The sequence below is a fragment of the Dendropsophus ebraccatus genome, chromosome 11 (genome assembly GCF_027789765.1).
Source record: "Dendropsophus ebraccatus isolate aDenEbr1 chromosome 11, aDenEbr1.pat, whole genome shotgun sequence".
NCBI lineage: Eukaryota > Metazoa > Chordata > Amphibia > Anura > Hylidae > Dendropsophus > Dendropsophus ebraccatus.
The window spans coordinates 63,132,632-63,155,880 of record NC_091464.1 but is presented as its reverse complement, the minus strand read 5'-3'; the positions used below and the strand labels follow the sequence as shown (position 1 = coordinate 63,155,880).

The following is a 23,249-nucleotide window of genomic DNA, read 5'->3' as shown; positions in this document are numbered from 1 at the left end:
AGTATTGGATCAGCTAGAGTATGACTTCTAAGATCAGCTGTTTAAAGGGGCCATATGTCCAGTATCTCAGTATTCTTCCATTTATCGATCAATAAGTTATGTTGATGATTTTCTCTCCCTTCAGAGACTGGCGATGGATCCTCGATGTAAAGGAATGCCCCTGTCCAGCTTCATTCTCAAACCTATGCAAAGAGTCACCAGATATCCTCTCATCATCAAAAACGTAAGTAACATGGAGCACAATATCCATATGTATGTCACCTATAGACACATGGGCCATGGTGGTCCATCTGGTTAAAGGGGGTTTCCTAGATTTATCCAAATCTCATCTATCGGTCATACATTTAATACTTCCCTTCTCTTCATCCACCTGCCGCTGGTACGTTGACATCACTTTACATGGCTGAAGCTGCCAATCATGACTTATTATGGTGCATGATTTACAGCCGCAGTTGTGTGATGCCATCACCATAGATATCAGTAAACTGCAAACGATGGGGATATAGGCTATATAGATATCTTCGTACATGTGATTTGCGCAGTTCTTTATTTGTAATTTTTTTACTTTTTCCCCGTCCTCTTGATCTTTAGATTCTAGAAAATACCCCTGAAAATCACCCGGATCACAGTCATCTGAAGCACGCCCTGGAAAAAGCCGAGGAGCTGTGCTCTCAGGTCAACGAGGGCGTCCGGGAGAAGGAAAACTCAGACCGGCTGGAGTGGATTCAGGCGCACGTGCAGTGCGAGGGTCTGTCTGAGGTAGAGACCTGCCTGTATATACATCTCCGGATCTTAAACACTTATGTATTACATCACTAACCCTGTTGTCTTGAATCTTTGGACACTAGACTCAGCTTCTCTCCTCTGGCTTTCCTTGTCTCCACTGTAGTCCAAGGGGATGGTATCTGTTGCAGCTACCTACCTCCAGCCAGAGACAAGGCCGCCAAAGCCCCGTCCCTAACACTTGTTGACTTCTTGCTGCCATTTTTCTTTCCCTTACAGCAACTGGTGTTCAACTCTGTAACCAACTGCTTGGGACCACGAAAGTTCCTGCACAGCGGGAAACTCTACAAGGCCAAGAGTAACAAAGAGCTGTACGGTTTTCTCTTCAATGACTTCCTGCTGCTGACCCAAGTCATCAAACCCCTGGGCTCCTCCGGGAACGACAAAGTGTTCAGTCCTAAGTCCAACCTCCAGTACAAGATGTACAAGACGGTGAGTGATGACTAACTGGCTGATTGTCTTCTTATTGAGGAATAGAAGACTTCTTCTAATGACCCATTACTCCTGCAGCCCATATTCCTGAATGAAGTGCTGGTGAAGCTACCCACAGACCCCTCAGGGGATGAGCCAATCTTCCACATTTCTCACATTGATCGCGTTTACACACTCCGAGCTGAGAGCATAAATGAGAGGTAAGATTTCTATGTCTGTGATTACGGAGAGGAACCGGTCATAACCTCTGACCTGTCCCTGTAACATGTCAAAAGTTTTGATTGGTCGGGTTCTGATTGTTTAGACCCGCACCGATCGCTAGATAGAGCTGGAAAGTGCTGCTGAGTGCTGTACCCCCCGTCTCGTTGCCATTGCAGTCACGCTCCATAGATTTACTATAAAGTTTGTCTCCTGCAGTGAGAGTGAAGAACTCAGCCGCATGCTTCTCCCAGCTCTAGAAATCAGTGGGGATCTGAATATTCAAAATTGTTCAAGTGTCTGACACGTCAAAGGTTTTTTAGTGACCGTGACACTTTAAAGGGAAAGGAGAATCTAACCTGCTGATAAGTCCCTATAGCTCACAGGGCGTCGAGGAGGTAAGCTTCTTACCTACTTATTCCCTATACTAATCAGGTGTTTTTGCACTGGGGTTGGCACTACCGATCTGCCCCATCAGCCCGCGCTGCTGATATTCATTAGAATGGAAGATCGGTGCACTTAGGGCAGTAGTACCAGCCCCAGTGTGCCTGAACACCTCATTAGCATAGTAGATAAACTGTTAATTTCAATATCACAAAAATGACACTGAGAATGAAGGTAAGAGACATACCTTCATCCTCTGCGCCCCCTGCAAAATAGGGAAATATTAGCAGGTCAGATGCTAAACATGAGACTAAGACAATAAATAATTCTCTGAAAACGTTGAATGTAGAAACACTGGATGCTTCGATGCTAGCTGCTTCCAACCCAGACCTGAACGTGGCGATCATCTTAAACACAGGAGCTGCTGCTTCTCCTTTTGGGCTGGTTCCATGTGAACCATGTGATATCAGTAATGAGATTTATAGGTTACCCCCCCCCCCACACACACACACACACAAAAAAACACACACACCTCCACAAACCTCTATGCACCAGTATGACACATACAGCAATTCATAAGGTGAAATTTTTATTTGGGTGTCGAAGTTAAGAAAGAAAGTTGGTGTCATTGCTGTGTGAATATCAGATGATCTTGTTTTCTCCAGGACGGCTTGGGTGCAGAAAATTAAAGCTGCGTCAGAGTTGTACATAGAAACCGAAAAGAAGAAGAGGGAGAAGGCGTATTTAGGTAAAATTATAACGCATGCCTCTAAAATTTGGAAGTCCTCATAGAGCCTTATCTTTAGTAATGACCACTGCTCCTCTGTTGCACACATCCCTCCTGCCTGTTGCTGCCTCTGCTTGCCGCTCCTGCCCCTTAGCAGTGGCAACAGACAAGTAAGGTTCTTGCAGGTTTGCATGTGATAGGTATATAAGGAAATGGAGCAGCGTATGCTTATCTAGCATGTGGGGAAAAACAGGTCTATGTTTCTACTTCTGATCTTAGAATTAGAGATGAGCTAATCTACTGTTTGATCCATTGAATCGGCCATGGATTCCTCTAGTTGTTCCGCTTTCCAAGTTTTCGGAGTCTGGTATGAGACTCTGCACAGTTTTATTCCAGTCATCTGTGGGGAATGAGAAAATTTGGGACGTGGGTCAAGTCGATTCCGATTCAGTGACTAGTGAGTAGACACTAAATGATGCCTGATCCACTTGTTTTCTTACTTGATTTACAGTACGATCTCAGAGAGCCACAGGGATCGGTAGGCTGATGGTGAATATTGTGGAAGGCATTGAACTGAAGCCGTGCAGGTCACATGGTGAGTGCAGAAACTTCTCCCAGCTAGAGAATAAAGAGTATAGAGTTGTACATTGCATATTATACATGTGTGAGCTGCACAGCTGGTCCTTTCTGATTGTTCCTAACATGAAATATAAAGTGTGTTTATGAATGATCCTAATATATGGTGCCATCTGGCAGCCATAAAGGGTGCCACTGCCTCTCTGCAGTCACCCTACAACAGCGCTAGTGATATGTAACTGTGCTGGACCAGGGCTTGTGCGGTCCTGCAGTTCCCGACACAGCCATTGGTGACAGCAGAGGGGCCCTTTCACCCGACACTTGCGGCCAGTCAATGTAAATATGTTTAAAGTCTATTTTTGGTTGCGATAGAAAATTTCTGTCTATTCTTACCATATGTATCCCACTACAGGGAAGAGTAATCCGTACTGTGAGATCACCATGGGCTCCCAGTGTCACATCACAAAGACCATACAGGACACCTTGAACCCCAAGTGGAACTCCAATTGTCAGTTCTTCATCAAGGACCTGGAGCAGGACGTTCTTTGCATCACTGTGTTTGAGAGAGATCAGTTTTCTCCTGACGGTCAGTATTATGAGGCAGCATAAGGATCTACACGTGGATGGGGAACCTTTAGCCCTCCTGCTGTTGCAAAATTACAATTCCCATCATGCCTGGACAGCCTTTGGTTGGGAATTGTTGTCTTGCAACAATAGCTGGAGGGCTGAAGGTTCCCCATCTATGATCTACAGAATGGTGATAAGTGTCTGAACACTAGATTGGGGGTCCTAAAGGCCCCATTGTCCTTCACAAACCAATGAAGGGAAGATGGAAAGGAGCCACAGTCGAGCATGCACCATGAGACTGATGAAAACACTCCAGGGCTGTATTGGTCTCCAAAAGTTAGGATGATGTGACACCACACATAACTATAGCAATGGATACTTTAGATTGTACTTTATTCCTCCCAATGTAAGTGCAGTTATTTAGAACTATAATAAAGTTGTTGCATTTTGGAAACCATCAGTAAGCAGGTTAACTGTGGTCATTGCTTGACTTACTAATATATGGAGTATAAATTGTGTGATTAAACATACATATTTCTTAGTCGGGCTGCAGGGGGTATATTGAGACGTTATGCAGCATGATCTGTGTGCGCTATGTGAATTGTGATGTGAATTTATCCTAAGCATCGCACAATGGGGAGATTTATCAAAGGTTGTAAAATTTAGACTGGTGCAAACTGTGCCCAGCAACTAAAGCTCCTCTATCATGTTACCAGAGATGAAAGCTGAGCTGTGATTGGTTGCTCTGGGCAGTTTGCACCAGTCTAAATTTTCCACCCTTTGATAAAATTCCCCTATTGTGTTCAAAATGGCATATGGAGCAACAAAGAATAATAGCTTGTTGGCTGTATCCTTGCAGTAACACTTTTTTAAAGGGGTTGGCCACTTTATAGTAAAGTTTTTTAGTGTACAGTATTAGTAAATGTACTCACTATACCGTCAGCAGCTCCCTGTGTACCTCATAGAGCTAAAATCACACGCCCTTCCTTCAGGCTGTGCTACCCTGCTCTGTGGTGAGTCTGTCCATAAGATGGCAGACATGGAGGAGCATGTGACCATACCCCGCCCCCCAATGTCCACCACTGAGCCTGTATTTGCCTATGGTGGACACTGGGGGGGGGGGGGTCACATGCTCCTCCATGTCGGCCATCTTTTGGACAGACTCTCCACAGAGCAGGGCAGCACAGCCTGGAGGAGAGAAGTCTGATTTTAGCTGTATGCGGTACATAGGGAGCTGCTGTGAGTATATACAGTGAGTACACTTACTAATACTGTACACTGAATAATTTTACTATAAAGTGGCCAACTCCTTTAACCCCTTAGCGTCCCATGACGTACCTGGGGGAGATCCGTGCTTCTGCCCGGGCTGGGCCTCAGCGTCACAACAACGCTGATCCCGGCTCGGCAATACATTGCTATGGCCTGAAGCAGGCCAAAGCAATGTATCACGGATTACAATAATCATTGCTGTGTATATACACAGCATTGATCTCTATGAGAGATCAGTGCTATGTATATACAAGTCCAACAGGGGAACTTCTAGTTAATGTAAAAAAAAGATTAAAAAAGTTGTTTGTATTAATAAAAAAATCTCCTTCCCTAATAAAAGTCCAAATCACCCCTCTTTTCCCATTTTATAAATATAAATAAATAAACAAATATGCAAACATGTTTGGTATCGCCGCGTGCGTAATTACCCGAACTATTAAATTATCACGTTCCTGATCTCGCACGGTAAACGGCAAACGGTAAAGTGCAAAATTGCGCATTTTTGGTCGCATCAAATCCAGAAAAAATTTAATAAGTGATCAAAAAGTAGCATATGCGCAAACAAGGTACCGATAGAAAGAACACATCATGGCGCAAAAAATGACACCTCACACAGCCCCATAGACCAAAGGATAAAAGCGCTATAAGCCTGGGAATAGAACAAGTTTAAAAACATTTAGTGTATATAAAAAGGTTTTCATTTTTTAAAAGCCATCAAATAATATAAAAGTCATACATGTTACATATCATTGTAATCGTAACAACTTGAGAAACATATATAACAAGTCAGTTTTACCATAAGGCGAACGGCGTAAATACGAAACTCCCTGAAATGAAAACAAATTCCTTTTTTTTGTTCAATTTGACAGCGCAAATAATTTTCTTCCGGTTTCACTGCATATTTTATGGGAAAATAAAGTCTGTCATTGCAAAGTACAATTGGTGTTGCAAAAAAAGGGATCATATGGGTCTCTAGGTGAAAAAATGCAAGCGCTATGGCCTTTTAAACATAAAGTGGAAAAAGCGAAAGCGCAAAAACGAAAATTGCCATTGACCTTAAGGGGTTAAATAAATGAAGATGTCAGATCAGTTACATTTTAGTTACATTTGCTCATATGCTTCAGTAAGTATTGAAAGGGGATCTGCCACTTAACAAACAAAACAAACTTTTTTTTTTTTTAAGTGACAGGTACCAATTTTAAAAGGGTGTTCTGGTTTTAGAAACTATTATATTTCTATAGTGATCAGTCATACAATTTTTCCCATATAGTTTCTGTATCGATTTGTTTTAGTTTTCATGATCTTTGTTTGCAGTCATTTACTTACACATAGGCAGGTGTAAGGAGTCCTGTACTTCCCAGACACACGTTTATCCATCTATGAACATTCCACTATGGCAGCAAGCAGAGATCTTGTATAACATTTCATTTTCTGTATGTGAATATCATTGTAATATGGCGTCATGTATGTGAATATCATTGTAATATGCCTTCTTTGTCGTTTCAGATTTTCTGGGGAGAACAGAAATCCGAGTCGCAGACATAAAGAAAGATCAAGGCTCCAAGGGCCCCGTCACCAAATGTCTGCTGCTCCACGAAGTCCCCACGGGGGAGATAGTTGTCCGGCTGGACTTACAATTATTTGATGAAACCTAGTGGGGGGAGGGGTACACAGCCACGTCCTCCTCCTCCTCGTCGGCCTCTCCCGCCAGCCTTTCATGATGGTACATCGTCGCCAAACCCGGATCTAACATCTCCGTTTTACCATCAGCGATTTTTAATTGGAACGACCATTTTCTAAGAAAATGTCTGTGTTTTATATGTGGGACTTCGTTTTAGATTTTAGGATGTGGTCTCTTTCCTTTCTGAACACCAACGACCTTTGCTGTGATGAACACTCCGCTGCAATGCTCGCTCAGAAGGATCACTTACATTCCCCAGAGAAAGGTATAGCCCGAGAAGCACCTATTCGTGCTGAACTACACACCCCAGCAAGTCCCAGCAGCAACTACTGGGGGCAGGCTGGGATTGATAGTTCTATGCTCGCTATTGGTAGAGGATATTCGACCAAAATGCACCGAGGCCTGGAGCTGACGCATCAGAAATGATGCTTAGTTTTTTAAAATTGTAGTACATAACAGTTCACATTTCCATGGATGATACCACCACCTATCACTAGATGAAGAACTATGTTCATCACACATTAGCCAATGGCAGGACACAGCTAATATTTATTATTGTTTATCAGTGGTCGCTGTATGAATTGGGATTTAAAGGGGTTCTCCACTTATTGTAAAAGATGGCCACCCTAGCACATGGCCTGTTAGGAATAGAGCCGTAATGCAGCTGTGCAAGCACAAAGGTTGTGACATAGGATGCATCCTAGGGAGACTAAGGGCTGGGATTGGTTACCTTTTTGGAAGCAGCCAATCAGATGTAATCTTTCATTATACACTTGACGCTGCTGCTGCAAGCATATAGAGGAAGCAATCAGACGCCTGCAAGGAAAACTGCAGACATTGGTTGTGAATTCATGAAGAGGCCAAGCACCCTTGGTGGCCATGATGGTAAACGCTCCATATTTCAGTGGTTTCACATTGAAATGCATTTATGAAAAACATTTCACATGAAGTTGATTGGTTGAGGGTAGATGATTGACAGTAGTAGCTTCTGATGCTCCGTCCAGCTAGATGCTAGGCACAGTGTATATAGTGGGAGTTTTAGAGGTACCTATGTGAATCTACATAGACGTATACAGTAAATCATGTCACTGTCTATGTATATGTTTATTGTTCAGTCTGAATCTGACAGCTTTATTTAGAAGGACAGTCCATACATTTCTCTTCTGGTACTAATATAAATAATCTCTGTAGACGGTACAGTTGCCTTATAATAGGCTTTATACCTCCTGTCAATGGTACGAGTAAGTATTTAGCGGTTCTTGTTCACCTTTGCTTAAAGGGGTATTCCTAATGTATTCTTATAAATTGATGGTATGCTATGATGGGTGAGGATCTAACCTATAGGACCCCTACCAGTGCTGAGAATAAATGGAGCCAAGCCAGAGCACCAGGATGCCTCCTAAATAAGGTACTGTGGACCCTTCCCACCATGAAGTGATTACAATTCCTAGCAATGTCCCATCACTTTATAAAATATGAATACCACTTTAAACACTGTATAAGATAAGAATAACTTAGTTGCTGTTATTTTCTAGGACACAGCGTCACTCATGTCAAGTGGGGTTGTCTAGTATTGCAGCTCATCCTAATTCAACTGACTACTTCAGTACCAGACATAACCTTTTAACATGTGCGGCACTATTTTCTGAAAAAACAGCCAGTTTTTTTTTCTTTTTTAAATCTTATCCTGTTTTAAACAAAAAGTAAAAAAAAAAAAGATGCTCAAGACTCCTGGATGCCTACCTCCCTATTATATAGGACTGATGGGATGCATCACTGTCTGCCATAAATATAGGCTGGAAAAAAAGATTTTGGATCAGAAAAAAATGCTTTGTTTTTTTCCAAGAACAGTGCCACCACCACCTCCTGTTCTTGTGTAGTATTGCAGCTTAGTTCCATTAAACACAACCAGGGGACTGGGGTGGCATCTTTTCTTAAAAGAAAGCAGCAATGTTTTTCTAATCTTGGTTAACAGGTGGTGAACTATAAGCCTCAGCAAGCCCTGAGAAGCAGGACTTTTTATTTTACATATGTGCCTAGATTATTGTTGTTCAAAACCCTTGGACCTCATTTATCACAAATGTCTAAAAGGCCTCGTCCATTGCAACCAATTACTGCTTAGCTTATACTTATGAAGCTGCTCCTTGATTGGCCTTGGTTACCCATATCAACCAATCAGAGTCCATCTTACTGTAGAAAAATCTGGTAAGATGATAGCTTGTTATTACTGGCATTGTTGCCCATAGCAACCAATCATCTGTACCTCAATTACTGAAAGTGTTGTTAAATAACTAAAAGCTGGTCTGTGATTGGTCGCTATAGAAAACAAGGCCATTTGGCCTGCTGTGTTCTTCCCAACCTTTTTGCCTTGAGTGTTCTTTGTGCTGAGTACTCCTTTAAAAATAGACTATTCCTGTAGGTGGTCGGGAAAAGGCATGTGTTGCAAGATGGCGGCTGGACTAGTGTCATTTAATCAATGGTACAAGATGGCTGCCTGACTAGTTGCCTATGATCTTTGGTACATAATAGGTGATGGTTGCTGCGTAGTGGAGACTGACCCTCTGCTTTGGTAACTAGAGATGTAAGAGACTGTACATAATTAGGACACAGCCCTTAGACATTTGGGAACAGACTTTTTAAAGGGGTTGTATGAAATTAGTAAAACATGGCTCCTTTGTTTCATAAACACACCATCCGGCCATGCCTGGCATCGCAGACACATCCCACGGAGAAGAGTGGCACTATTGTGCAAGGAAGCAGCCATGTTTTTTTAATCTCATAAAACCGCACTAAGTAACATCATAGAGTACATGGTGCTTCATGTATCTAATGCCTAGCACCACAGCAGCCCCTTATATTGTTACCTCACCTATCCATAATTTACTAATAGCTGTAGGAGGAATTTTTCACCTTCATCACCAAATAGTTTTTTTCATCGCCCCAAGTCAATAGTTAAAACGGAAACAACTTTGCAGTTCATTGAAAATTTCCTATCATATTTGTTTCTATAGCTTTATGAAGACCATGTGTTTCCATGGTAACAGACTACAACCAACTTCTGTGTAGTCTGACTGTAGTGCAGACTGAAATGGTTTAGAAATAGTGAGGGAGATTTATCAAACTGAAGTCATGTAGAATTGGCTCAGCTCCCCCTAGCAACCAATCTGATTCCACCTTTCATTTTCCATGGAATCTGTGAAGAATGTAAGTGTAAGATGATTGGTTGCTAGGGACAACTGCACCAGTTCTACTTTACGCCATGAATCTCCCCCAGTGTGCTCGCTTGAGCCAAACATACATGTTTTTTGGGCCGACTGTTTGGCCGAGCAATCCTACACACCTCAAAGGCATCTAAACATCGCAGGGAAATTATGAAACTAGGAATTTGGTACACTTGCAGTATTTATTGGCCAAACAATTGTCCCGCCAACTCTTCTCTTCCGGCCTCCCTGTGCACACGAACATTTAACATTGCCGAATGTTCATGTGCTCTTTATGAAGAGGAGAGTGTTTAGGCACTGCCAAACCACTCTGGTGCCAGCTTATTCTAAAGACAAACAGGTCTGGTAGTGAAAATCCATCACACCGACCCCCTAATTCCACCAACATGATCTTATATTCATCTTATACCAGCTGTGGGTTTGGTAAACTTAGTGTAGCCTTTATAGACAGATAAAAGGGAGTCAGACTACAGTTTGTTGTCTGTTACCATGGAGACACATAGTTTGCATTATTGCTTTAAAAAGGAAACAATAAGAAATTTTTAATCAATGTTTGAAAAAGCTGTCTCAATGTTCATTTCATACATACTAAAGGAAATAAAGGTGAACATCACCTTTTAAGATTAGCTTTGACCCCCTTCTGCCTTTTCTAGTATTGTTACTAAGTGTGGCATATTATTTTTACATTTTACTGTTACCTAAAATAACACTATTTCAAAACCATTCCTGTCACAAGACTGTACGGGCTACATATATGTAATCTACGTAACACGCCATCATCCATGGCTCCCGACCTAATTCCTTATGGATCCCTGATAAAGCCATCCTGTCATTTTGGTCAGCGAAGAGTCTCTGTTCTCTCCACTGCCAAAATATCCTGTATCGATCGTATTGTTTTCTACAAATATTGTATATTTTTCTTGAAACAGTGCTGGTCTCCTTCATAGCGTGGAGGCAGCCATTTTGTGCACAGATTTATAAATACTGTGGTAGAGAACAGTTCTGACTGCTATTAGTTCTAATGTCTGCATCATATATATATTTTTTTGTGTTAGATTGTCTGGGAATAATTACAGCCTGACGTTGATCCATAGGTGATGGAATAGCTCCGCCCACAAAATGGCTTCCAGCACTATGTGACGTTAGCTGGTATTAATACATATGCAGAAGTTTCCAGTTGTGAAAGTTTTAAAGGGATTTTATGAGATTAGGATTTATTTATTAGAACTGCTCCACTTTTTTCTTTCTATAGGCTGTGTAGTGGTAAGTCAATAGTATTGGGCTCCACTTTTGTCCGCTGTGTCTGGTATTGTAGTTCCTTCAAGGCTTAGCTGCCATATCAGACTTAGCCCAATACTAGGACTACACCATCTACAAAAATTTCTAAAAAGAAGCCCGATTTTATGACGACAGTCTTTTTCGCCAGTGTATATGGCTTATACTACTGAATACTGTCATAGATTTTATTGATCGTTACCATGGTACGTGTATTTTAATATGGTACGTATGTCCCAGCGCCAATCCTGCGTTTTGCTTTTTTTGTTTGTTTTAAGGCAATACCATATTATTGTGAATAATTGTCCAGAATGGACACTGACCATTGCCCAAATTCAGTTACTCTGCCACCTGTTGTGGCTCTCCCGCTGTTTTCAAATTACAGCCTGCAGAATACTGAAGTGCCACAGGCTGTAGACTACTGTGCTGATCATATGAGTTGAATAAAAATATTGGGTCAACTTGTGGCCCCAACACAGGAGCCCAGGGTGACCTACCTACCTGTTCTATGTATAAAGAGATAGAGGGGATGTGGGGGACATTCCTACAGACCACTGTAATATAAATGTATTTTGGAACATTATAGGAAGTTTCAAAAACACCAGAGTTTACATTTCATACTTTAATATTTTAGTGATTATTTATTAGGCACAGTGTTGATTTATTTTTTTCCTTATTTTGCACTCATCAGGAAATAAGTTTTTTTTTTCTGTCACACTTCAAGGGAATTATTTTAAGCATGTATTTGTTGCCAATTCCAGGCGTATACCTTTTAAAAAGTATTTTGTTTCTATGTAAAAGTTACAGTTCTGCTGTCTTGGCCGATATTTGTTTCAGATGTAAAATGCGTCGGCATCCAGTTTGTTAGGGGTAATGTATTATGATGAACTTTAGTCCCCCCCCCCCCAATAAACCACAACACAAGGTAGGGTCATTTGAGGATGAAAGGAATGAGGTTATCTGCAGCCAGTCAGATGAGATCATGTTGCTATGAGTAACAGCACTGTTTATTTGCACTTTTTGAACGCCCTCATTTTTTTTTCTTTCTTGTGGATTTGTAAACTAGTCATCTGTTATGTATTCTTAGTCCATGTTCCTTGAGAGCAGATGTGATAGCCGTGCCACATGGGCAAGAAGATGCCAAGTCAGCTGTACTGCAACTTGTAGACCTCCGCCTGTCCAGTAGACATATCAGAACTTTTTATTGCCTCTTATGTGGTGTATGAATTTCATGTTGTTTTGGTGGGGGATAAAAGTTTATTAAAACTATTAGTGAAATACTGAAGGGTCTGTGTTTTCTTTTTTTTCCTCTTGTATTTAAAGCTGATTATTTGTGCAGGACAGGCTAATTATATAATGCACAGCTGTCACTAAACTACAATTTGCCATCATGCATAAAGCTTTAGCTGTCCAGGCACCATAGGAAGTGTACTTTTTCAACAGCTGGAGGGCTGCCAATTTGGCACCCCTGATATGTTTAGGAGAGCTTCTCACTGTACCCAAATAGATGTGGGTAGGGATAAGAGATGGGCCTGTCATGTTTCCATACATCTGTATACCATGTGATTCCTATATTAATATATAGGCATGATTTTCTTTTAAAATACAGTGATGCCTTGGATTACGAGCATAATTCGTTCTGGGACTTTGCTTGTAATCCAAATCCACTCTTAAACCAAAGCAAATTTTCCCATAAGAAATCACTGATATGCAGACAATTGGTTCCACACCCCAAAAATAATAATTTTATATTTTGAATAACATGTAAGACAAATGAAACAAACATTTATAAACAGCTGAATATGTGATATTATAGGTTACTGTGCAGTATAGCAATCAGCATGTGGAGTAAAATGTATAATAAGTGCATAAACCTGAAACACAGCAGCAGTTTGTAGATACAGGGTGGAACTGCAGATCCCTATAATGCAGTAGCCTAGTACAACATGCTAGAATAGAGAAGCAGGACTGTCAGAGATCGGTGTGGTCACATGACAGCAATGAAGAAGGGGTGTGTGCTCAGCATGGACTCATCAGGACTGACAGACTGCAGGGAGCATGAAGGACTGAGCAGTACAGATGTGGGTACATACATGCAGCACTCTGTCCGGGGAGAGAGGGGTTACAGCTATGAAGAGATTACCTCCACAGTCCTGTCCCCTGATGTAAGCCCCAGCCTGAAGTGGATCTGCTATGATTTGGAAGGTGAGGGAGACTTCCTGGGTCAGAGTACAGGGCTGTATACCCCACTATATAGACCATGTCCCTCCCCAACTCGCACTCCCACCCAGTACAGGGAGCTCTTAAACCAAAACAATGCTCTTAAACAAAGTCACAATTTTGAGAAACTGTGAGCTCTTAAACCAAGGTACCACTGTACTTTATTAATAAGAACTCATAATTCAATAGCTACCCATTAATTTGTACCAAATTATACAAGGATACCCCTAAACTGGTCATCTCACAAAACGTGCATCAGGGTTGGCACTGGGACAGCAATACCATGGGTGAGATGTTATTGTGTGTTGCACAGGGTGTTTATACATTAGAATATTAGTGTCCTGTGTTACATGCTTTTGATTATTACATGATTAATACATCTGTATTTGCATAGGCAAGATTGAGTCAATTGCATGTTCTGGACATTGTAGTAAACCAAAAAAAAAAAAAAATGTACAATATAGTGTAGGCATATGCTTACCCATCATGGATATAATAGGGGAGATTTATCAAACTGGTGTAAAGTAAAATTGTCTCAGTTGCCCCTAGCAACCAATCAGATTCCACCTTTCATTTTCCAAAGAGTCTGAGGAATAAAAAGTAGAATCTGATTGGTTGCTAGGGGCGACTGAGCCAGTTTCACTTTACACCATGTTTGATAAATCTCCTCCAATGTCTCGTCACATGAGACAAAGTGTACGATCCTTTCATCTCAGTTCTATTGTGAACATTTTTTTAGTGTTGTGTTGAATTATTAATTCAATTCAGTATTAGTATTTTTAAAGAAAATAATGTTGTTTGGTATCATGTTTATAAGCAAGTTTTTTTTCTGCAGTGATTAAGTTAGGTATATTGTACAGTATACAAAACTTATGACAGTGTTGTATGTAATATTGCATTAAGCCGTACATTGGAACTTATCGGTGTTGTTTCTGGATACAATGGGGGAGATTTATCAAACATGGTGTAAAGTGAAACTGGCTCAGTTGCCCCTAGCAACCAATCAGAGTCCACCTTTCATTTTCCAAAGAGTCTGTGAGGGATGAAAGGTGGAATCTGATTGGTTGCTAGGGGCAACTGAGCCTGTTTCACTTTACACCATGTTTGATAAATCTCCCCCATACTGTAGAAGTAGTCCTGTGTGCTCATGCATTTCAAGTTTCTACTTTATTATACACCTCTAGGATCTCATTCTATATACATAGGCATATATATATATATATATATATATATATATATATATATATATATATATATATATATATATATATATAGAGTCACTCTCGCTTTGCAGGTGTAACAGCTTTGCAAACACTTTAAAAGATGGAGACGACTGGGAATTAAAAAAAGATTCTCCGAAGAGAGAAAAAAAGTTTTAAAATGAACTGGTGTCAAAGTTGTACATGTTTGTAAGCTACTTATATTTAAAAATCTTCAGTCTTTCACTACTTATTAGCTGCTGTATGTTCTGCAGGAAGTGGTGTATTCTCTCCAGTCTGACACGGTGCTCTCTGCTGCCACCTCTGTCCATGTCAGGAACTGTCCGGAGCAGGAGAGGTTTTCTGTTTCAATATATTTTGATTTTAACAATTTTTATGAATAGTCATACAATATTGAACAGTACATTGTACAGACCATAACAAACAGATGTTTTCTATGGGGATTTGCAACTGATCTGGACTGTTCCAGACATGGACAAATGTCGCAGCAGAGAGATTTGAAAATTTCTTTCCTCTGGAGTACCCCTTAAAGATAAATGGCCCAATGGCCCTAATCCTGCCAGGTGCATGGGGGGCAGGGAACCCCAAACCAGCAGAGATGGTAGTTTTATGCAGTTCATGTAACTTCTATAACAATACTGGAAGTTGCCTAAACAACCTATTAAAAGTCTTAACTCCCAATTTACAGGGACAGTAGCTTGCTGCGGTATCGTTGACACAAATCCCAATAACCGCATTAGGAACGTTACAAAACATGGGGATTTGGTAGTTTGAGTTCTCAATGACTCGCACTAAACATGGGGATTTGGTAGTTTGAGTTCTCAATGACTCGCACTAGTTAGACATTTGTGGCATATGCTGCAGGAGTGTCTGTCATCAGTGCTGGGCATGAATAAAAGGGACATCTTCAGGAATACCCTCACACACCAGGGAATTTACACTCAGTAAAATTATTTATTCAGTTACTGGTAAATCAGACAGACTATTCAGAGGAGGGTTTTTTATTTTTTTTACACAGTGTCTCTCATAACCTTGGTCAATTTCTGGATCTTGGTTTTGGTGGACATGTCAATGTATTTGTCCCCAATGCTGACGACCATTCCTCCCAAGATTGAGGGGTCAGTCTAAAATACAAAACACAACATAAGATTATGACACTGAAATCAATATAGCAGTAGTTCGGGTGAATCTGCAGCAATTTACAATACAGGCATTTTTTGGTGTTTTTTTTTTGGGGGGGGGGGGGGGGGGGGGCTGAGAGCTGGGTTTTTCTGAAAATTCCACAAATTAAGATTTGAATCTAAATTCTGTTAACTCCATATCTATCCCTGTAAGTTATGCAAGAACAGTCACTTTACAGGAAGAGTTGAGAAGGCAGCACTGTGTTTTCATCACTTACAGTAAGAAGCCAGGAGACACCGGTCTGTAGGTACATCATTAAAGGGGGGAATGCTAAATGACCAGGAGACAGCACTATCTGTACCTATATTATTACAGGGAAAGGCATACAGACAGTACTACCTCTATCATTTACAAGCAGATACAGAGACTAAGTGCCAATTGCAAATCTTTCCCTTTAAATGATATAGACAGTGCTTCCGCCTCGTATGGATAGAACTGATGTCAGCTCTTCTATTAATCCAGCAATAAGTAGTGACATCTGTCAGATAAAGACTCCATGAAGCTTGCTGAGCTTGGAGAAACCTAGAATCTCCAGGGCCTGTCTGGTATTGCAGCACAGCCCTGTTCAGTGCTTGACACCTAATACAGTGTATGGGTCAGACTGGTGATATTTCTGGGGGAACCATCGCTTATTCCTGATCACATAACCTCTTACACTCACCTTGGTCTCCAGTTTTAATGATTCTCCCTTTGCAAGGAATCCATTAAGAGCAGTCTTTAATTCTGTCAAGCTTGCTTCATCCAGAGGCTGAAAAGGGGATTACATACTGAGTATAATAAGTTATAGGGAAGACAAGTCCCATCACTAGACATGTGGAGTCTGTTCACACAGCATGTCTCACATGATGGAGAACATTACTGGGTGCACAGAGTATACAGCACCTGTACAGCGGGTAAACACTTACTGAAGCTGTGGTGACAGAACATATCACCTCTCCTCGGTGAGCGCTCATGATCTTAGCAAATGCACCGAGCACCTCAGGAGTATAGCGCAAGCGACCGTTCTCAGCCAGCAGATCTGTAGAGGGAAACAAGGAATGGGATCAATGCTTGACAGTAAAGAAAATTTTAAAAAAGGGCTTTCAAGATATGGCAGCTTTTTTTCCCTAAAGCAGAATGGAAAGGGAACACAATAAAAGTTTACTTACCTATCCTCGTTCACCCTATCGTGGCTCCAGCTGATAGCCATCGTCCTCTTGCAGCTCTTTCAGCTGCAACATCACATACCCAGCTGAACGACTGCCTGCTCAGCCAATCAATGATTAGGGCAGGACAGAGTCGTAACAATTCAGCTGGAAAAGACAGCCAGTGGCCGTCAGCGGGACCTGGGAGTGATTCTATGGAGGCAAAGGGACTGGTAATATATGTTGTTTATTAAGCTGCCTGACGTTTTTAAATTTCTTGGAACTTCTCTTTTAAAGTGAATGAAGCTGAATGGTAATACCACACACAACCTGGGGTGGCACTGTTTTTATAAGAAAGTAGCTGTGCATTTTTTATTTTTTTATTTTTAACTCCCTTTAATAAAGCGGAATTTGGTATTTGCATCATTTAAGTATGCACTCATACAATCCACTCATCCCAAACCATGGGTGATTTAAGCAGTCATTAGCTGGATCCTGCATGCTCAGTGTGTAGGCTTAATAAGAAGGGGCCACAGTACAGTGTAGGTTCCATCTCTCTGAGGTCGCCTTAAAGTGTCACTGTCGCTTTAAAAAACTTTTTACATGTGAAAGTTTTGATCGGTCCAGGTCTTAGTGTTCAGACCCAAACCAATCATGTGAATGAGCGAGGAGAGGACCCATACGCTCTGTGTCATTATTGTAAGAGTCAGGCTCCATAGACCTATATTATGAGCCTGACTCATCACATGACAGCCAGCTGGGAGAGGAATGCTTGGAAACACAGTGATACTTTAGTGTGGTGGGATAGAACACACTTTATCAAATTATATACCAAGAACCCCTTTTTTCTACAGCAGTTTTGCATTTCTAAATGTCTATATTAACCACAACTTAGCATTTGAAGCATGCTGTTGCATCGAACAAGTATAATACAGAGATTCCGCTCTTTGTCAGCATAAATGCTACAATTACAATTAACGTCGGCATCTAGTGGATTAAACTGCTGGGATTAGAGGTTTCTCTGATCTCGGTAAGATCACATGGGCACAGCCTCTCACCCCATGCAATCATTGTGACCCACATGTGCATCAAGGTGCAGGAAGAGTATAAGCCAGGGTTGTTAGGATCCATTATACAGAAGTGAGCAGGAGCCCTTAGATGGTGTGGTGCAGGTTAGATACTCACTGACAAAGTTGGAGGTGATAGGGGAAAACTTCTCTTTAGCCAGAATATCAGTGATCGTCTTTTGTTTCAGACCACGCTTTATGTGGGGGTTTGTGATGATGGTGGATAACTTAGGATCCTTAATAAGAACCTGAAAGACAGAAGATAAGGATTGTATAGAAAAATAAAAATACAGATCTACAAACCCATACAGTATAGGATAAGGGTCAGGTAGCTGTGCACTGTGGGATAATCCCTGCGTAGGGTCGGTAAAGCAGCCTCTATGCACTTCCAAATTGTATTCTGTATCCCACCCCCATCTAGACAGATCATCGAAAAACTACACGTGTTTCACACTTTATAGAATAAACATCTGTGCTTTACATTAAAAAGCCCCATTATTCCCAGGATCCATGAGGCCCCAGAGGTTACCACTGATCATAAAGTGATGTCATAACCTAGTAATTCACCATCACAATACAAGATAGGAACAATCTTTTGAGAAAAAAAAGTGGTCACTTAAAGGGGTTGTCCAGCAAAAATCTTTTTCTTTCAAATCAACTGGTGCCAGAAAGTTATATAAATTTGTAATTTACTTTTATTAAAAAATCTCAAGTCTTCCCATACTTATCAGCTGCTGTATGTCCTTCAGGAAATGTTTTATTTTCAGTCTGACACAGTGCTCTCTGCTGACATCTCTGGCCGAGACAGGAACTGTCCAGAGCAGGAGAGGTTTTCTATGGGGATTCATAGAAAACCGGAGACAAGAGTTCCTGACTCTGCCACAGATGTCAGCAGAGAGCACTGTTTCAGACAGAAAATAAAACAATTCCTACATGACATACAGCAGCTGATAAGTATAGGATGACTGGAGATTTTTTAATAGAAGTATATTACAAATCTATATAACTTTTTGATATCAGTTGATTTGAAAGAAAAAGTTTTTCGCTGGATAAACCCTTTAGGAGCTCAACCCAATTGACTTAATCTCGAGTGAAACATTGAGAATACATAAAAAATACTTACAGAGACTCTGTTCATCTCCTTCTCTACCTGATCCAGCTTCTTCTCCTTGGAAGCGGCAGAGTATAGTGCTGTGGCATAGCGACCTTCCAGACCATACACCTGGATAGGTGGCTAAAGGGGGAAAAAATAAAATTGTAAAATAATTTTGATTTTGCCTCTCCCTTACCAATGATATCCATCTACATGCAACAAGATGGTGAGACACTCTGTACAGGAAAAAGTAAGGATACCCAATGTAAAGGTTTCCCGTAATACAAACAGGGCCGCCATCACAGCAGTACAGCTGATAGGAGAGAATCAGCAGGGCCAGTCCTCCCAGCATTGAAGCTCCTGACAGCTGTAATGCACACACTGCACCTACCTGCCTGTCAGCCTGCGTTCCTGTGTATGGGCAGGACGAGTGGAGGGGGGGGGGTTATAAATAACTGACGGACGATCTTTTGGTCATAATGCCAGGAGTCCCTTCTCTGAATCAGGGCCGTGGCTAAACTTTTCACAATGCTTAAAGGGTAGCTGTCACAAAGTTGAGTGGCTGCTGCTGGGTTACTATGTCTTATTTTAAATAGGGCTTGTATACGGAATTAAGCTAGCATGGGATGTATCCAAAGCAACCCAATCGTCCAGTAACATCTGCCTCTGCACACTGCTCCAGAGATATTAGTCAAACATATGTCCCACACTTGTGGGAATATAGCCGTTAAGGTGGGCCCAGACACTTTGGTTGTTCCTGGTGGCTGCCCTGAATACAAATAGATTTGTGTGTGTAGCATTAATACCACAGCAGTGGCACTACATCACATTATCCTAGTGGGTCTCAATGAGACATGAGTCAGCGTTACACATCACTGAGGGTGGCAGCTGCTGCATCTCTACTTCCACATCCCCACAATGTTCTGCTTATAAGTAGTAACAGGGCATTTATTAAACTGTAAAAACAAAAACCAGGGCTGTGGAGTCGGAGCTAGCTTTGGCTAGAGTCGGAAAAAAATGTACTGACTCAGACTGCAGCTTTATAAAAAATCCTAGGACACTGGCCATTAGATAAGGGTGGTCGAGGAAAAGTTGTCGGTCACTATTTGGCAGTTTGTTTCTGAGTTGGAAGAGTCCATTGTGTGTGGGGAGATCTGTGCTGTTCTCTTCCTGGATTCCTGTATATGAGCAGCAGTGTAATATGAAGATATCCTGTGTAATATAGAGGAGGAGGAGAAGACATAAGTAGTGTAGCAGTAACCTCTGTCCTCAATGTGGTGTTTTTCTTCAGTGTTCTATGGCTGCAGCTTTGTGTGTGCTATGGCTGCAGCAGGCTGTGTGTGTATGCTATGGCTGCAACTGTGTGTGTGCGCTATGGCTGCAGCAGGCGCTGTGTGTGTGTGTGTGTGTGTGTGTGTGTGCGCGCTATGGCGTGCCCCCACCACCCACAGTGACCCCTCTATATCACTGTGTGTGACCCCCTCTATTACAGGTATCTGGCATTGTTAGCAGTGTTTCTGTGTGCATGGCAAATGTTTAGTTAGAAAGATAGAAAATTGTCAGCAGGAAAAGACCACCTGCTCCATCTAGTCTAGTTGTGAGTAGTTCAGGACATGGAGGCTGGAGACTGGCTGCATCCACTGCACACACAGGAGAAGCTGCTTTATATCTTTCCTCATTCCCTCAGAAGTCGCCCCAGGATCATGTAGAACATTAGGAAGAAGCTGCTGAGCCAGTGTGATAAATAACTCCCCTGGTATATGACCGTCCATTTATGAAGGAGCAGGAGTCTGTCCTGATAAAAGTCAGAGCTGCAGCTTACCGACTCCACAGCCCTTAAAAAACACACACACTAAAACCTGTCCAATCACAGCACAGCTTTTACTTTGAGATGTAATTGGTTGGTTTGGGCAGTTTGATAAATCTGGGCCAAGGTCTTTAGTGAGGTCATTGGGCTGTGGCATGTTTGTGGATAAAAAGTCACTTAATGGGCAGAAAACGTCCATGAAGGTCACACAGTGTCCCTTATCTACCTGTAAACAGAGAGGAGCGGACTGGTACATTACATTAAATAAGCCATACGTACCTACCCCTGTCCAACCAGCAGCTCATATTCTGCTCATTCCAGGCTCCTATCTTCCTCCAAGATTAGTGCTCAGTACAGCATCTGCCCAGTCGCTGTCAATGATCAGAAGAGGCAGCTGATCCTGCACAGAGCACTTGTCTCAAGTGCAAGAAGAGAGATTATTGGGTGAGTGATAGAAGACAAATTGGAGCTGCAGGGGACTTAAGGTAGGTAAGTATGGCTCATTTTTTACTAAACCCTTTAAAACCCACATAAAGTCATTCATGTAAACTAGAAACCACTTTCAGCAAAACGGTGGACTCCAAGTTCATACACTGCAGAATAACAGCTTCACCGCAGACTCACCCTCACTAGCTTGGCCACAGGTCTGGAGACACTTGTGCTGAAGGAACGCACCTGGAATACACAATATAAGAAGGTCAGATCATCGATTTCTGAAGGTTATCAGCTTTACCTACTATAGCTACAAAGCACATATAGCATCCTACCCACTGGGATACATATATCTGTATATGTACACTGACCCTAGATTGTTTACCTCTCGCAGGTCAAGGTGAATTGTGGAAAATGGTGCCACACTAGGGTCTACAGGAACTTTGTGCTACAGTCAGACACAAGTGAAAGGTTTTAATCAGTCAAGGTCTGAGTGTTCAGATCCCACCGATCAGCTCCTCTACCAGACTCGCTGCTTACCAGTACATGATCAGTCTTCCCATGGGTACAGCATAAGGAGCAACCCAAGCTCTAAAGCTGAAGACACCATGCAGACTACATACAAGCAAACGTATCCCAATCTTGATGTAATTTCCTTGTGCGATCTTTAAAGCAGTTGTGACGTGTCACAAGGAAAGTGTTGTGTCTCCTGACTACATCTTCAAGGTGAGTGAGTGACCCCAGTGCATGTCTGCATCAATGCAATGTACTAGGGACAGGACTGCAGCCAAGAGGCCTTAAAGGGGTTATCTGACCAGTAACACCTGTCTCCTATACATAGAAGCCCAGAGTTATCAATCTGTGACAAAAACTGGACCCTGTGTATGATCCAGAAGGGTCTGACTGCTGGGACCCCTGTGGTCTGAGGAATAGGGTCACTGCATGATACTGGACCACCCCTTTAAGAATTAAAGGGGGTGACCCATCTATAGTGAGTCCTGTTCACACTGCATACAGACTCATTTGCACACACCACTGTTCTCCAACTTATGGCTTTCAAGCAGTTGTTAAACTACAACCCCCAGCATGCCCTGACAGCCTTTGGCATGCTGGGAGTTGTAGTTTTGCTACAGCTGGGGAGCCGCAGAATGACTGCACTATGTACAAATTATATCCTGCAGGACACACCATGCCCAGCCTCTGGGGGGCGCTAACTGCATGGTGACTGTTACTACAGCATAGGGCTCCTTGAAGGTTACCCTGACTCATACAAACAGCAGCCATGTTCCCTCCTCCTCAGCCCTCCGCCCGTCATACCTTCACGGAGATCCTGCCCGCCGCTGCCATCTTCTCCTCCGGCCGCTGTCTAGGTCAAACCGGTGCCTCCCACGAGTCAGACAACGTCACACGTCACTACGTACAACACGCAATTGAGACAGGCGCGCTCCGCTCTCGCGTTGACTTCCGGGTAATGTAGTGCGGCAGGAAAGTGTCAGGGAACTTCACACGCATGCGCAGTATTGCAAAACTGGCAGTGTGCTGCTACGCGCATGCGTAATGGAAACAATTTCTAAACCATTGTATTATAGATGCCCTATTGATATGTACTGTATAAGAATGTGGGTGTAGTTTAAGGGAGGATGAAAAGAGTGATGTGACAGTAAAATAAAGAAGTGAATGGGAAATGTAGGTCAGGCCGCTGCAGGTGTACAGCAGTGCTACAACTCCCAATATCCCATGCACGATGGGACATACAGTTTTACTCCAGTTGTTGCAGAACTACAGACTTCGTCATGCCCTGACAGCCTTTGGTTGCTGTAGCATGATGGGAGTTGCAGTTTTTCTGTCTAGCTATTGCTAGACTACAACTCTCATCATGCGTTGACTGCCTTTTGTTGCTATGGCAGATGGAAGTTGTAGCTTTACAACCTGTGGCTATCCAGCTGTTAAAAAACTAGGCCAGGGCATGATTTGATTGGAGAGCTGGAGAG

The 23,249-nt window shown here is 42.1% G+C and overlaps 2 protein-coding genes across 6 annotated transcripts in view; one reads left to right on the top strand and one right to left on the bottom strand.

Annotated features, from left to right (window-relative positions):
- Nucleotides 1-8,288, top strand: part of ITSN1 (intersectin 1) — a 68,338-nt gene extending 60,050 nt beyond the window's left edge. For all 5 annotated transcript variants that reach the window (XM_069945587.1, XM_069945586.1, XM_069945590.1 and 2 more), the window contains 8 exons: nucleotides 125-223; nucleotides 592-759; nucleotides 1,003-1,215; nucleotides 1,294-1,415; nucleotides 2,463-2,545; nucleotides 3,036-3,119; nucleotides 3,513-3,686; nucleotides 6,443-8,288. In XM_069945587.1, coding sequence (XP_069801688.1) covers nucleotides 125-223; nucleotides 592-759; nucleotides 1,003-1,215; nucleotides 1,294-1,415; nucleotides 2,463-2,545; nucleotides 3,036-3,119; nucleotides 3,513-3,686; nucleotides 6,443-6,591 — 1,092 coding nt within the window. In that variant the 3' untranslated portion in view covers nucleotides 6,592-8,288. The remainder of the gene's footprint in view (nucleotides 1-124; nucleotides 224-591; nucleotides 760-1,002; nucleotides 1,216-1,293; nucleotides 1,416-2,462; nucleotides 2,546-3,035; nucleotides 3,120-3,512; nucleotides 3,687-6,442) is intronic.
- A 7,199-nt stretch (nucleotides 8,289-15,487) lies between these two features.
- ATP5PO (ATP synthase peripheral stalk subunit OSCP) lies at nucleotides 15,488-22,683 on the bottom strand. The gene is made up of 7 exons (XM_069944727.1): nucleotides 22,576-22,683; nucleotides 21,451-21,501; nucleotides 19,050-19,160; nucleotides 18,045-18,174; nucleotides 16,641-16,753; nucleotides 16,397-16,483; nucleotides 15,488-15,677 (listed from the first exon to the last, which is right to left on the bottom strand). Exons 1-7 carry the CDS (start codon nucleotides 22,603-22,605, stop codon nucleotides 15,564-15,566), a joined length of 636 nt encoding a protein of 211 aa, XP_069800828.1. The 5' UTR covers nucleotides 22,606-22,683; the 3' UTR covers nucleotides 15,488-15,563.
- Nucleotides 22,684-23,249: the final 566 nt, after the last annotated feature.